This window comes from Strigops habroptila, chromosome 12 (genome assembly GCF_004027225.2).
Source record: "Strigops habroptila isolate Jane chromosome 12, bStrHab1.2.pri, whole genome shotgun sequence".
Classification (NCBI taxonomy): Eukaryota; Metazoa; Chordata; class Aves; order Psittaciformes; family Psittacidae; genus Strigops; species Strigops habroptila.
Genome location: NC_044288.2, coordinates 17,229,459 through 17,242,700, shown reverse-complemented (window position 1 = coordinate 17,242,700; position 13,242 = coordinate 17,229,459). Strand labels below are relative to the sequence as shown.

The 13,242-nt window shown below is 44.9% G+C and overlaps 1 protein-coding gene across 1 annotated transcript in view; it reads left to right on the top strand.

Moving 5' to 3' along the window:
• Positions 1–5: 5 nt before the first annotated feature.
• The window catches only part of NSG2 (neuronal vesicle trafficking associated 2), a 36,578-nt gene continuing 23,341 nt past the window's right edge, over positions 6–13,242 (top strand). The window contains exons 1-2 of the mRNA XM_030504389.1: positions 6–306; positions 787–937. Coding sequence (XP_030360249.1) covers positions 809–937 — 129 coding nt within the window. The 5' untranslated portion in view covers positions 6–306; positions 787–808. The remainder of the gene's footprint in view (positions 307–786; positions 938–13,242) is intronic.

Sequence of the window (13,242 nt, the reverse complement as noted above, 5' to 3'; positions counted from 1 at the left end):
GCAGCGCCTCCGCCCGCCCCACGCGCGGCCTGCAGGGGGCGCCGCCGCCCGCCGGGGTGCGCGGCCGTGCGCGGCGGGGACGCCAGGGGGTGCCCGAGGCCGCGCGGCGGGCGGGCGGCGGCGGCGGGAGGCGGGGGGGGAGCTGCCGCCCGCGCCCGCCCTCAGTCGCGCTTGCGGAGCCGCAGCCGAGCGCAGGGCGCAGCGCTGTCCCTTCAGCACCGCGCCCGGCCCGCAGGCACACGGTAACGGCAACCTCGGAACCTCCCTCCTCGCGCAGAGCCGCCGCCGGTGACCGCGTAGTTTGCAGTAAGTAGGGGTTCGGGAGAGGCGCGGTGGGGTGCCCGCATCCCGTCCCCTCCCCCAACATCCACCCTGCGGAGCCGGGGGCAGGGGACTCAACCCGCGGGTGTGGGGCTGGCAACGCAGGGGCTGTGCGCCCTCAGGGGGCTGCAAATAGAATGGGGGGGCGGGTGTCAAAAGCAGCCGTGGGGCCAGCGGGTGACATGCCTCATCCCCATGGATGTTTGGGGGATGCCGCTGGCAGTGTCGGTGTGTTGGGAGCAGCTCGGGCAGACGATGGGGGGTTTAAGGGTGTTGGTGTTGGTGGGGTGTCTGCATAAGGCACGTCAAAATGCATGTGTGGAGTCGTGGTGTGTTTGTGGTCTGCCCAGACACCCAGGCGGAAAAGCCCCGGTAACCGCTACACCAAGTCGAACTGAGCAGGGTGAGGCACGAATACTCCCCTTCCTGCTCCCCCTGTGACATTGATCATTTTGCTGGTTTTAGGTCTGGAAAGCAAGGTCCAAGCATGGTGAAGCTGGGGAGTAATTTGAACGACAAGAACAGCAAACAACCATCCAACGAAGATGGTTTTCAGACAGTTCCTTTGATCACACCTTTGGAAGTAAATCACCTGCAGTTCCCGGCTCCGGAAAAGGTAAAACAAAATCAGCCGGTGCTCCTGCATGATTATGCACACATACATTCCCCTTGGCTTTCACTGCCTGGGTGACTTACTGCTCTCTGATGGTACGAACAGTGGCATCGTGTTTATTCGATAAATAAAAAGGGGTTATCTTTCATAGTATGTTTATCTGTTTTAACATGGCAAATAAACACGCAGCTGTCCCCTGACTCCTTCCTTCCTCACCCCCACCCCTCCCCAAATATTCACCCCCACCCATTCATTAAATACAACTGGAGAAAGCTTAGTGTGTTTCTCTTGTAAGCACTGGAGAAACCGAGGGGCAGTTTACAATGCATTATCAGTGAGATTAATTGCCTGCATTGCAAGTAATGTGATAACCCTTCTGAAATAAGCAGCTATTTTAATTATCTCAGTTAAGGTTTGTTTTCTCCATGGCTCTGCAAAGCTTGTTTGGGCACTGAGGACGCTGATTTCTCTGGAGAGGGCGGCTGTGTTCCCCCAGGCCCGGGGCAGGAGTGGAGCAATCCAGGGATTCATTTCCCGGATTGGCTCCATTGGGGGGGCAGCTCTCTCCCCTGCCAACTCAACACTCTCAGAACTGAAGGTAGCACTAAAATGCCCAGACTTGTGCATCGGCGATTGGCTGCGGTTTGGTGCCTGGGACCTTTTAGATGCAGGATGTGCCTGGAAATCTTTTGTCTGTACCGATGCAGTGATGATGCATATCAATATAACCTGGTGACAACATGATGAGACTGTAAAAATCTGTATGCCCCAACAGTCCTTACAAAAACAAAGCCTGTCTGCAGTGTAGTTCCCAGATATCACAGAGATGGAGCCAACTCACCCAGAAGTACAGACAGAATGATTAGATCTTACAGGATAATGGAATAATAGTAAAATTAACACTGATGATTATTGAACATATATCCTGTTTTTACTGTAGTACAAAATGAACTTTCTTTAAATGCATTAGGAGAACATGATGGATGTGATAAAACTGTCTAGATAGGCAAACTATGTTTATTTTAAGATAGAGCTGAGTCAACTGCCTTGACATCCTGGGAACCGAGCTATGCCAGACAAAGGAGCTAGCTTCACTCTCCATGTGGCTCATGGAGCAACTTTGCTGCATTCAGGAGAGTTATACTTCCATGAATTGTTGTGAGGAGAGGCTAAACCAGCTCTTATCTATGACTCTGATAAATAAGATTAAGCAAAATAATTCAAGCAAAGCAGTATGATTTATCATAAATGTCTGAAAACCTCAGAGGAAAAATGTGTAAAAGTAGCTCATTTGATGCTAGTACAATGGCTCATTAAGATCACACAGTCTCACAGGATGTGAAATTTAAGTGACTCATGGATCAGGTGAGACACGGATAACCAAGCAAAAATCCTTTCAAGCTAATAAAGTGGTAATGAGTGTTCTCAGGACCACCACGTTGCAATTGCCTGTTGGTGAACAAATACTGGAGTGTATTGGTCTGGTGTGATTTCTTGCTGATTTTTCTGTTTAAACATGCCTACATCAATAATTCACATGTTGTTAGGTTACATTACCTTCATTAGCATACATTACTGTCAATGCATCTACTGACACCCATATTTTTCTTTGCTGGAAGAATGGGATGTATCTCCAGGAGTGCTAAGCATGATTCAGAACTCATTAGAGTCAATGGTATTGATTTCTGCAGGCTGTGGTTCAGCTCCTGTGTGCAGTAGGCCTGGAGTTAACAGCGACTGGCAGTCTGTTCACAAGAAGGAGAGATTATTTATGATAAAAGCAAAATAATTCACAACCTTTTTCCTTTGCTCATTGTAGAACAGATTATGTTGGGGTGAGTTCACTCCGAGGCAGAGGGTCCCTTTAAAGAACTGCTAATAAGGAGTTGAGCCTCAGGTGAAAAGCTTGGGCAAAGGTTAAGTGATGGGGGAAATTTCAGCTTTGTACCTAGTAAAGCAAAGCTGTTACTGAATGCAGCCAGACTGAGCCTGAGGAAGAGCAGACGTGGGTTTCAAGTCTTTCAGAGTGTATTCGTGTTTGGACTTGCCTTGCAGTTAGGAGGTAGGCTTAAAAAACCCCCAAACAACCAAAATCGATTTGACTTTTTTTCTGTCCGTTCCTAAAACCTGTCAGCAGTTGATTTTTAGCTTGGGAGAGTGCAAACAAAAGCCAAGGCGCTTTCTGTGCCTCTTGTATGGGGTGCTGCATAAATGACCAGAGCCAAACCAGCTTTGGTGTAGGGTCTGCGTGCAACAGCTCCGAAGGGGTTTGCTCACTTGTTTTTAAATAAAGGCAAGCCCATCTCTCCTCGTTGTTAACCACAAGGCGGCAATGCTCCCAGCCCTGCTCCTGGCCTTCCCGCCAGCTCCTGCAGATCACAGCGCCTTTGCCATCACAACAAAGAGCTGCTGCTGTGCCCGGGCATTGTCCTGTAAGTGAAATCTGGGGGAAAAAACAACCAACTGGCTAAATACTCCCCTTTCTGGGCTTCTCTTTGCCATTAGAGGGTATCGTCAATTAAGAAACTGCGAGCTCTTGACCTGCATCTCACCTTGAGTCCAGGGCATCCAGGGTGCAAGGAGGTTTGACTGCAGCCTGAGGCTCTGTACTTGCCCTAGCTTCAGTCTGTCTGAAGGAGGAGTAGTACCAGCTTTAGCTCATGATTCGGGAGTGTGTGAGACCTGTGCTGGGCAATCCGGCTGCTGTTACTGCCAGTGTGCAATAATGCCTTCACCCCATGTGTGTATATTGCATGGTAAAGCTTTGCAAGCTCTGTTAATTTATAGGCTTTTTTCCAGTTGAGTCTTAGACACCTGCATGCACATTGAAGGAAAACAAGCCTGTTTGTTTGTCAGTAAACTTACCTTTGCAGATCCTTAAAGGCATGCCACAAAGCCTATGGAATCTACAGACTGAAAATTATGTTTTAAAGGCTTTAAATACTTGACTTTTTCTTCATTTTAAGGATGTTTTTGTAACAGGATCACTTGAGAGCCACTGAAAGTGACTCTTGGTATCAACCTCTGTAGGTGTTTCACCATAGATTCATCTCTTTCAAAGTGTTTTCAGTGTCTGGCTCCCCTTTCAGAGAAGGAATATAAAATGAGGCTTTTGCTCATGTGATGTAATCCCTGGAGCACATCTCTTTTCAGATAGTTCCTTAATTATAAGAAATGATGTGGGGGTTAGTAGGAGGAAACACTTTCTTAAAGGTATGCCTAAACTTACTGGCTGTCCTTTTGGGCATGCTTTCCTAACAGGCTTGTTTTGCAAAGAGCTGTGTGCTTAGCAGCTCCCTCTGACTTCCACCTTGATGCTGTTGGAAAAATGCAGGAAGGAATTCGGGAGGCTTGAATTTGGCAACCTTTATTTAAGATTATTGACCACTGGACTATTTCTTTTTTCACCAAACAAGGATGGCTCCTCCTAAGGCTCATGCTGTTCCTCCTGCAGCATCAGCATTCTCATCATTCTGTCAGCAGTTGTATGGCTGCAAGAGGAGAAATGTACCCGGGACAGTAATTTCTCCCCTAGGGTGCTAAGCCTGCTGTGTATTTGTATTTATTGACTACCTTCAAGCATTTCCCTCACCCCCTGTTCTCTTGCTGGGGCGGCATTTGCAAAAGGCAGCCAGATGCTCTTAAACCATTTTTGTGTGGCCTTTTTGCTGAAATCCATCCATGTAAGAGGAATAATAGCCATCACCAATGACAAGCCTTTGACCTGGCTTTTTATGTCTCTGAATTTCATTTCTTCTTATTCAAAAAGCCAAAAAAAAAAAAAAAAAAAAAAAAAATCTGTTTTCTTTTAGGACCAAAGGGGAAAAGGCTGGCTGTTCACTTGTTTTCCTAGGCACAGACGAAGAGCTTTGGCTGTAATTGTTACATGTCTCTGCAATGATAATGCTAGAAGATACGCAGCTTTCCAGGGACCATACTGCTTCACTGAAATTTTAAATGAGACCAACGACTGGGAACCCTTTGGTCTCATAGGCTCACTTCAGTATGCTCCAGCAGGAAATGCCTCTGTTCTGGCAGTAAAAATCCTAATTTTACATAACACAAAAGTGCATGAAAGCCATTGTCAGGGCTGAAAAAAAAAACATCCGGCATCTCTTTTGTGGTGAAGGCTGCAGAAGGCTTATCATGTGGTCCATTGTTCTTTATTTTGAATGCATCTGGAGGCTTGAGAAATAATTTCTCTGGTGACAAATTCCTGCCATCCAGCCCAAGAAAGAAAAACAGATGTAACTGCTCTCTTCAAATGCTTTTCCCATCCCATGCTCCTGCCTTTTTCCCTCCCTGGCCTCACTCCTCCCTGGCCTCACCCCTCTCTGAGTAGCCGCGACCATGCGCGTACACAGAGTAATCAAGAGTTCCTGAAAATCAGGAGGGTCCCTTGTGTTCACAGCCTGTCCCTATTGGTTTCACAGAAAATAATGTTTTGTCCTGGCCAGCTGAGCAGGCATAATTAATAGTACACTGGATGAGTGCTTTTGTACCTAGGGGACTACTTGCAGCTCCATCCTGAAATACCCATGTCAGTCTGCCCTCCGCGAAGCCTAGCACAGTGTCTGCAGCCAGTATGAAGGCACATGTTGTCAAGGCAGCATGAAGCTGGTTTCGGGGTGCTGTTACACGTGGTGGTGCCAGAGGCAGCTCAGCCTTCCCTGCTGTTGTCTGGGGGGCTCCTGATGCAGCCGGGGCAGGCGGTTGTGCTCCTGCTCATGCTGCTGGTGAGTGTGGTGGGATGGAGCAAATGGCAAAAGAAGAGATGGGGCAGGGCTAGTAATTGTGGTGGTTGAAGGGAGGAAGAGTAAAAAAGGGAGGAGGATGCAAAGGGAAAGAAAGCATGAATAAAAGAAGGGAACAAGAAGAGAGCATTGCAAATATGAAGGGGCAGGCAGGTTGTCTTGCCTTGCCCCATCCTTTCCTTTCTCCCCTTGGGATACTCTGCCTAATCCCTGTAAGTACTAAAGTCTGAGCCTTCCTCTCCTGTGACATTGTCCCCCTCCTGCACTGTGCAAATCCATTTGTCCTCTAAATGCGTATTTGAACGTAAACATCGCCTCTGCTCATTAAGCTGTAATAAATACTTGAAGCAGCACGCCCTCTGGCAGTGCGGGGTTTCTGGGGTAGCCTTTCTGATTTTGTTTGCGTGGTTTGGACAGCCCAGCTTGAGGTTCTTGGCAGTTCATGCTCCTCTTTGGATATAGCTGCTGTGGGGCTATCCTTCCCCTAGCACACTGAACACCTCCACTCACAGGCGATCTGCCCACAGCAAGGACTGCGCTGCAACCCAAGCATGTGCTCGCAGCCTTCGCAGGCACCTGGGGTGGCATTCAGCTGCCTTCCTCGCATACAGATAACGTGTGGCTGCTGCAGATCTTCACCAGAGAAAACCTTGGGATTTGTGTAGCCTCTGGAGACATTTCTCTCCTTTACTTCACTGCTATCAGTGTCTGAATTAGGTGGTTTTGAAGTTAGCTTGTGCCTGGTTTTGTGAGCTCCATTGCCTCTCTTAAACCCAGTTATGTCTGTACTGCAATTCCTAGAGCTGTGTTCTGCAGAAACAGCAGAAATGGACACAGGAAAAGTCTATTAGGGTATAGATGTGTGGCTAAGTCTGTTGTAATCTATTTTTTTTCTAACGTAAAAGCCCATTCCTGCAAGTAGAAATAGTTTCAGCAAGACCATGAAGTAAACCAAACATACCAGTTACTTGCTGGTCTGGAAAGTAAGACTGGCCAGGATTCTTGCCTGGTGAAATCAATGTAGTTTAGATCAATGGAGCTCTGCTAATTTACCCTGGCCAATTTACCATCAGTAGAGCTGTGTGATTGATTCTTTTGTCTGCTTTGCTATACCCTCTGCTTGCTGAACCTACTGAAATCCATTTCTGTCACCCCTTCGAAGCCTCCTGTGGCTTCCTGATGGTTATGGTACCTAAGGATTTTAGGGAGACTTAGCTGGATAATTTCCAAGCTCCCTTTGTGCTTGCGAGCTATGCCTTTCCCTCCTCAGCTGCTTTCAACTCCCAGTGCAGCCTTTGCATTCTGTGCTGCCTTTCATTGGTGATGCCAGGGCTGATTACATTTGCTGTCTTTGTCCTCTTGTGATATTCCTTATGCCTGGAATATCCTCCTGGCACTCACTCAGGAGACCACTTTTTTTGTACCACCCTCTGTGAAACTCATTTCCAGCACAACGCCCATTAGATGAACTGAAACAGGGGGAAGAAAAAGCAGAGCGTTTCTACCGACTGCGGTTTTCTCCATTGACTATGGATTTGATCCCAGGGCATCCTTTTCTTAAATTTTCCTTTTTGTTTTCTTTTTGCTGCTTGATATTTCAGATATTTTATGTGTTCAAATAGTGACTAGGATGCCATGGGGACCACCATTACACACATCCCAAATGCTTATTTTAATACTAATCTCTGGGAAGTCTGCCTGTTCAGATGTGTTCATCCTGTAGATTCGGAAGCATAGCTGCCTCTCCCCTGGGATGGGACATAGTCATAATTATTTGGGAAAGTTTTAAAATACCTAATTGTCTAAACATCTGGGCATTTGCAGCATGGTGATGGCCAGGTAGTCTGAGATTACTGGTCCACCCGGTCCAGTGTGTCCTGTTTCTAGCAGTAGCTAGTGGAAGAGCTAGAAGGAGGTGCAGGAGATGCTGCAGTAGGCATGGAGATACTCATGTCTATCAATGTTTCATCCTAAGCCCACAAAGAAAGAGATTGGTTTTAGCCCTGAAACATGATTTTTCCATCTCTCTTCCTATACTCTTTTACTGCTGTGTATCTTCAGCTATAGTTGGCAATGTGCACATCTCATTTGCTCTTTGAAGCTGGCAGTGTGTGAGGATTAGAGCTTGTAGGTCACTGGAGAATTTTGTGTGTGAGCAGGTGGTGAATTTTAGCCATCCCTTGGCTTGTAGCACACAAGCATGGAAACCAACTCAGTCACAGCAGATTTAGTGCCAAGACTGAGGGTCACCATTTTGCTATCATCAGTAACCTGGACAGCATGCTATAGCTGGGATGTGCTCTAAGGTCTTTCTCAGCTCTTGATGCTCAGTTGGGTGATGAAGGCGAAGGAAACTGTGATGTCAATGCCAGTAATAAGTTTCTATTTTTTGTTCTCTCTCTGCAAGGAATGAAGAAAGGCATGGAAAGGAATGAAGCCCAGAGTCTCATTTTCATTTAAAAGTGAGCATGACTAATTTACATGGAAACTGATGGGGTGTTACAACCATTTTGTGGGACTACAAAGTCCAGCTTTGAACTTGGAAGAAACCTTTCTCCTTAGTAGGAGAAACACATTTTGTTTATCTCTTCTGTCAATCTGACAGCCACTCTGAGTGAGAGACTCTTCATTATTAATAATCCTGGGAAGCAGTATTTTAAATTTTTATGGTTTGCACTTTGCAGCACCTGAACCACAATATATTACATGCACCATGGCAGTGAAGTGGGAATTACAGCAGGGCTGCATGTCCTTTACTAAATGAATAATTTATAGTTTTCACAATGCCAGTTATGTTAAATATTATTACTTATATCTTCAGGGAAAACCATAGAGCTCAAACGCAAATATAAAGTGGCAATAAATGATGTTACATTTAGCCAGTTGGAGACAAGACTCAGAATTCATATCAGTTCATTTTCTGAAACACTTACTTCATCCCATTGCAGGAAAATCCTTTTTAAGGTTCCATGCTTAATGTGATATTTTTCCATTTGTCACATTTCACGTCTGCTCTGATCCTTCCTTCTCAAAGCAAATGCATTTAATATAATCCACTTGCTTAGAAGCTTGCTTTCTTTTTTCTTTCAGCATCCAAAATCTCTAGTTTTCCCAGCACTCCCCTACTGTTTACTTTCTCAAGGTTGTTGATGATGGATTTCCCGCTGGTGTACACAGACTCTTATCTGTTGTTTCTCACCTTAGCACACCTATAATTTTCCAAAGCATCACTACAGAAACTGTGCCTGGTCCTGCATTCATTAAGGCCGAGGAAAGCTTTCCTATTGATTCCTGCGGTGTCACTAGCAATAAGCCTACAATAATAAGTGCATTTAGGTTGAGGACTCAATAAATGTATTAGCAAACAGCATCATGAGAAAAATCTTGCTTGTGTGGAGCAGCATGATAAATATGGCCTGTTGTCCCATTGTGTTTGGGATTTTAGAACTTTTACAGGCCATTCTCTATAGGCTGCTACTGATCTTTTGCAGGGAAGTATTTGAGGGATTGGAATGAGGAACTAGAAGATGCAAGAAAGAGAACAAAAAGTAAAAACCTTTCAAGACATGGAGGGTGTTATTACAACTGCTAACCTAGGATCATTGAGGACATCAACTCTACAGAGACCTGCCATTTTTCATAGAGCATCTAACTTCCTACCCACCCCAGCCATATCTTGCTGGCCCCTAATCCCAAGAATGTTATATTTGTATGGAGAATGTGCTGGAGCTACTATTACCACTCAGTTAATGAAAACCTGAGAAAACATAGTGCACTTTGAGTAGCAGCGAGCAGTGGTCTGTCTGCTTGACACAACCACCAGTTGCTGGTGTGACTCAGCACATTACTAAACTTTTTTCTCTCCTTTTTTATGGTATATTCCCATAGTACTCCACCAGTATTATGGGAACGCTGGGGTCATGCTGGTCTGTAAAGTGCTTTGAGCTATCTTGCAGAAGAATGCCACAGGAGCCCTAAGCATCAGTGTTACAACTGGCTGTGGGAAGGTGATTGAAGTGAGCTTAAGCTCTGACCTGGCCAAAGCACTTAAATGCACACTTAACTTCAAATACCTACTAATCCTGTTGATGTCAATAGGACTACTCGCATGCTTAAGTGCTTTGCTGAATTGGAAGTTAATGAGTTCAAATGCTAGATAAACTTGGTTATGGAGGAAGCTTCAAGGGCTGCAGTGTGGATTCCTCTAATTACATGTGTCTTTTCACTGGTGCATGGAAGCCCTTGTATCTATCTCTTCCTGTATTCTTACAATCAGTCTGCAAACTTTATCTAAGAAGCAACCTTCAAAGAACAGTTTCATTTCAGATATGGAATGAAGAAAGGTTATTTATTTGTCCCCCCTTTATTGCATCTGCCATGAACAGCACAGTCTTTCTGCAAGTTAAAGGTGGAGGGTTTCTGCGAAATACTGTGAAAACTTTAAGAAGAGGTCACAGCAGCAACATAATTTGAGTGGAGATCCCCCAAGCTAGTGCTCATTTAACTCCATCCACAGTATAGACTTTAAAGGACTACAGATAGGCTGGCCTAAGCTGGTGGGGAGATTGCTGTCTTTGGTGGACCATCGCAACACACAAAGTGGGGCACAGGCGTAAGCTGGTGCTGGATCAGGGCCTAGAGAATGAAACACGAAGACTGACTAGTGTCCAAAAAAGTTCAAAGGGTATTTCTCCAGCAATTGCAAAGGCTCAGACAATCCGAAAAGCTGATGAGGCTGTTCCTGCTTTTTAATATTCATTTGCAGGTGTGCAGGTTGCTTCATGAGATGAATAATAATAATAACAACAATAATTCCTTGCCCTTGTAAGCTCATGGTTAGGGATGCCAACCTAAACAGCCAGACCCTTCTCACCATGAGGAGTATGACTTAGGGAGCATGCAGGAGCAGGTGGCAGCTCAAGGAGGCAAGCGCAGAGAATGGGCAGAATGTTGTTTCTACAGTGGAGGTAGAGAGGGGGCTAATTGTTTTTCTTTTAGGGGTATGAAAGAGACTATATGTCCCATTTAAGCACTGGTTCAACTGTCTGCATTTATTGTCTGTACTCAGGAGGCCAGAGCACAGACAAGAATTGCTGCCAGCTCTGGAACTTACCCTCTTAAAGCAGTTCATTTCCACCTTAACAGCATTGCAGAGAAGGGAATGAGGAGGCGGGCATTTCTTTCACTTCAGCTTGCTTGGAATTGCACTCTGCACAGGACCCCAATTTTACACTCCCTTTTGCTGTTTCAATCAAGAATAACTCTACTGAAGTCAGCAAAGCTGCAAAACGAACAAGAAGAGGGAATGGAGATCATTCTGTTGGCTGTGGTTTGTAATAAACACCAGTAGCTCTCCCAGGAAACCTGTCATGGTGTGAGATGAATGTGCCTTGTTTGCATTGAAACAGTGGGATCCTGGGCTCTGATCGAATTCCTCTGGGGCAGCCGGTGATAAATGAACGCTGATCATTGCACTGACTGTGGAGTCAGTGGGGTTTTTATTACTGTACATCCAACAGCAATTTGGTTAGAATTTCTGGAAGACTTTACTGCCAGGAATTTTTTCTTAGTGACAAAATGGAAAGAAAAGGTGAAAAAGGAGTGATGGCAGGGAACGGAGAGGGGGGGAAGCAAATCTGCATTCCCAAATCAGAAAACTGGAAAATGAAAACAGAACAAACAACCAAAATAGCAAACACCCAATAATGATATATATATACATATATATGTATAAGATTAATTATTCCTTTTCTAAATTTGCACTTAGATTAATACTTTGTATTTTGAAAAGTTCATTTGATCAGCTCTCATTTAAACTTGTTTAGAGACACATCTGACACATGCATGGGAGGCTGTCAATGTAGCAAATGCTCTGCTAAAAACCCTGTGTGTGGGGGGTGTGTGTATTATCATCTGACAGTGCTCACTCCTGTCTCTGGGTTCTGCCAGGGTAGCCCTGCCTGGGGAGGTCTCACTAGTGCAGGAGGCTCAAGGAGTGTGATGAACACAACTCAATTTCCAGAAGCCTTTGCGTGGGCATCCTGATGGCAGCTTGTTGGATGGAGAGGGGGTGAATGGCTGCAAAAGTGGGATCTATGTTCAGGCTTATTTATTTAGACTGTAGAGGACTGAACAAGAGGTAGCTCTTTTCTTCTGCATGTGCACATTGTGCCCTCAGCAAAATAGCATTTTTTATCGTTACTGCCACAATATTGAATGCTACCCACGCACTACGGTTTTCTGTTTGTCCATTGTCACTTTATTTCTGTGCTCTCCTTCAAAGAGGAGACCTTACTGACTGCCCTGGCTTTCTTCTGCCGAGTAATTCCACCAGCTGTCTGACAAAGATACTTCTGGAGAGCAGATATTTAGCCTTTGCAATGCGAAAAGGCATTTAGCAAAGGTACTTCTTACCTGCTTTACTAAAGCCTTTTGATACCTCTGCAAATTTCTTTGCAAAACACTGACCAGCAGGATGACTATCGCTCTGTGCACACACACATCTCACTGCTGGCACTGCCAGCAAATTGTGTTTCAAGTAGCTTCTGATCTGGCTGGGGACTGAGCTTACTTTTTTATTCACAGACGTGACAGACATTGCTACTGGACTTGAATTTGATGCCTTCTGGTTTATTTTCAGTCTCATGCTGTATCCCTGTAGACAGCATAATTCAAACTTTCCTGCTTATAGGATATTGGTTGAATGTAATTGCAGTTAAAAAATACCTGTAAGAAAACTGGTGTTAATGACAAAGAATGGAAGAAAATTAAATTGTATCTAGAAACAAGAAAGGCTTTTTTTTTTTTTTTTTTTTTTTTTTAATTATATTCTGGCTTCATGGTCCTTCACCAAGAGCTCCATTAGAGTCTGTAGAAAAGCCCTTATGTGCATTGAAAAATTTTGTCTGCAGCTAACATTTATATCTAGAAGGAAGCATGAATTTGGGAGAATTGGATACTGCGACTGGTAGGTTTGAAAGCAGAATGAGTGCATTTTCTGAACACTGGTTGGCAGGTGTTGATGGCTGACACTCTGTAAATTACCGTACAGGGATTACAAAAGGCCAGCGAGAAGACTGGAGGCCAGCTGCATGGAGACCTGAGTGCACTTCCCTCCTTTTGAGTGAGAAAATGAGGTTATTGCTTGTTCATAACTCAGAGCTGGGCCGGTTTGTCGTGGCTGAAGAGGGAGCTTTGCTTTATTGATCATGTCAGAGCACAGTGGGGTTTGATTCAATACCAGGTTCAGAGTAGGATTAGGCTTCATCCCAACCCTCCGAATCAAGCTTGTCCCCATGTGTCGTTTGCCATCATCTATGTCGTGTCATCAGAAATCCTGAGTTCCAAAATGCTAATATAAATAAATATATTTGGGTGGCTTTTTGTCCCCTCTTCTTCCCAAGTCTTAATGTTGCAAATGCTACTGTAATAAATATTACTGAGAGGGATTTGCTGATGGATGTAAATATTCATCAGTCTTTAATGATTTGCATTTGAATCCAGAAAATTGGCTTATGAATCCTCACTGGTTTTCTCTCACTTGGATTTTCACAT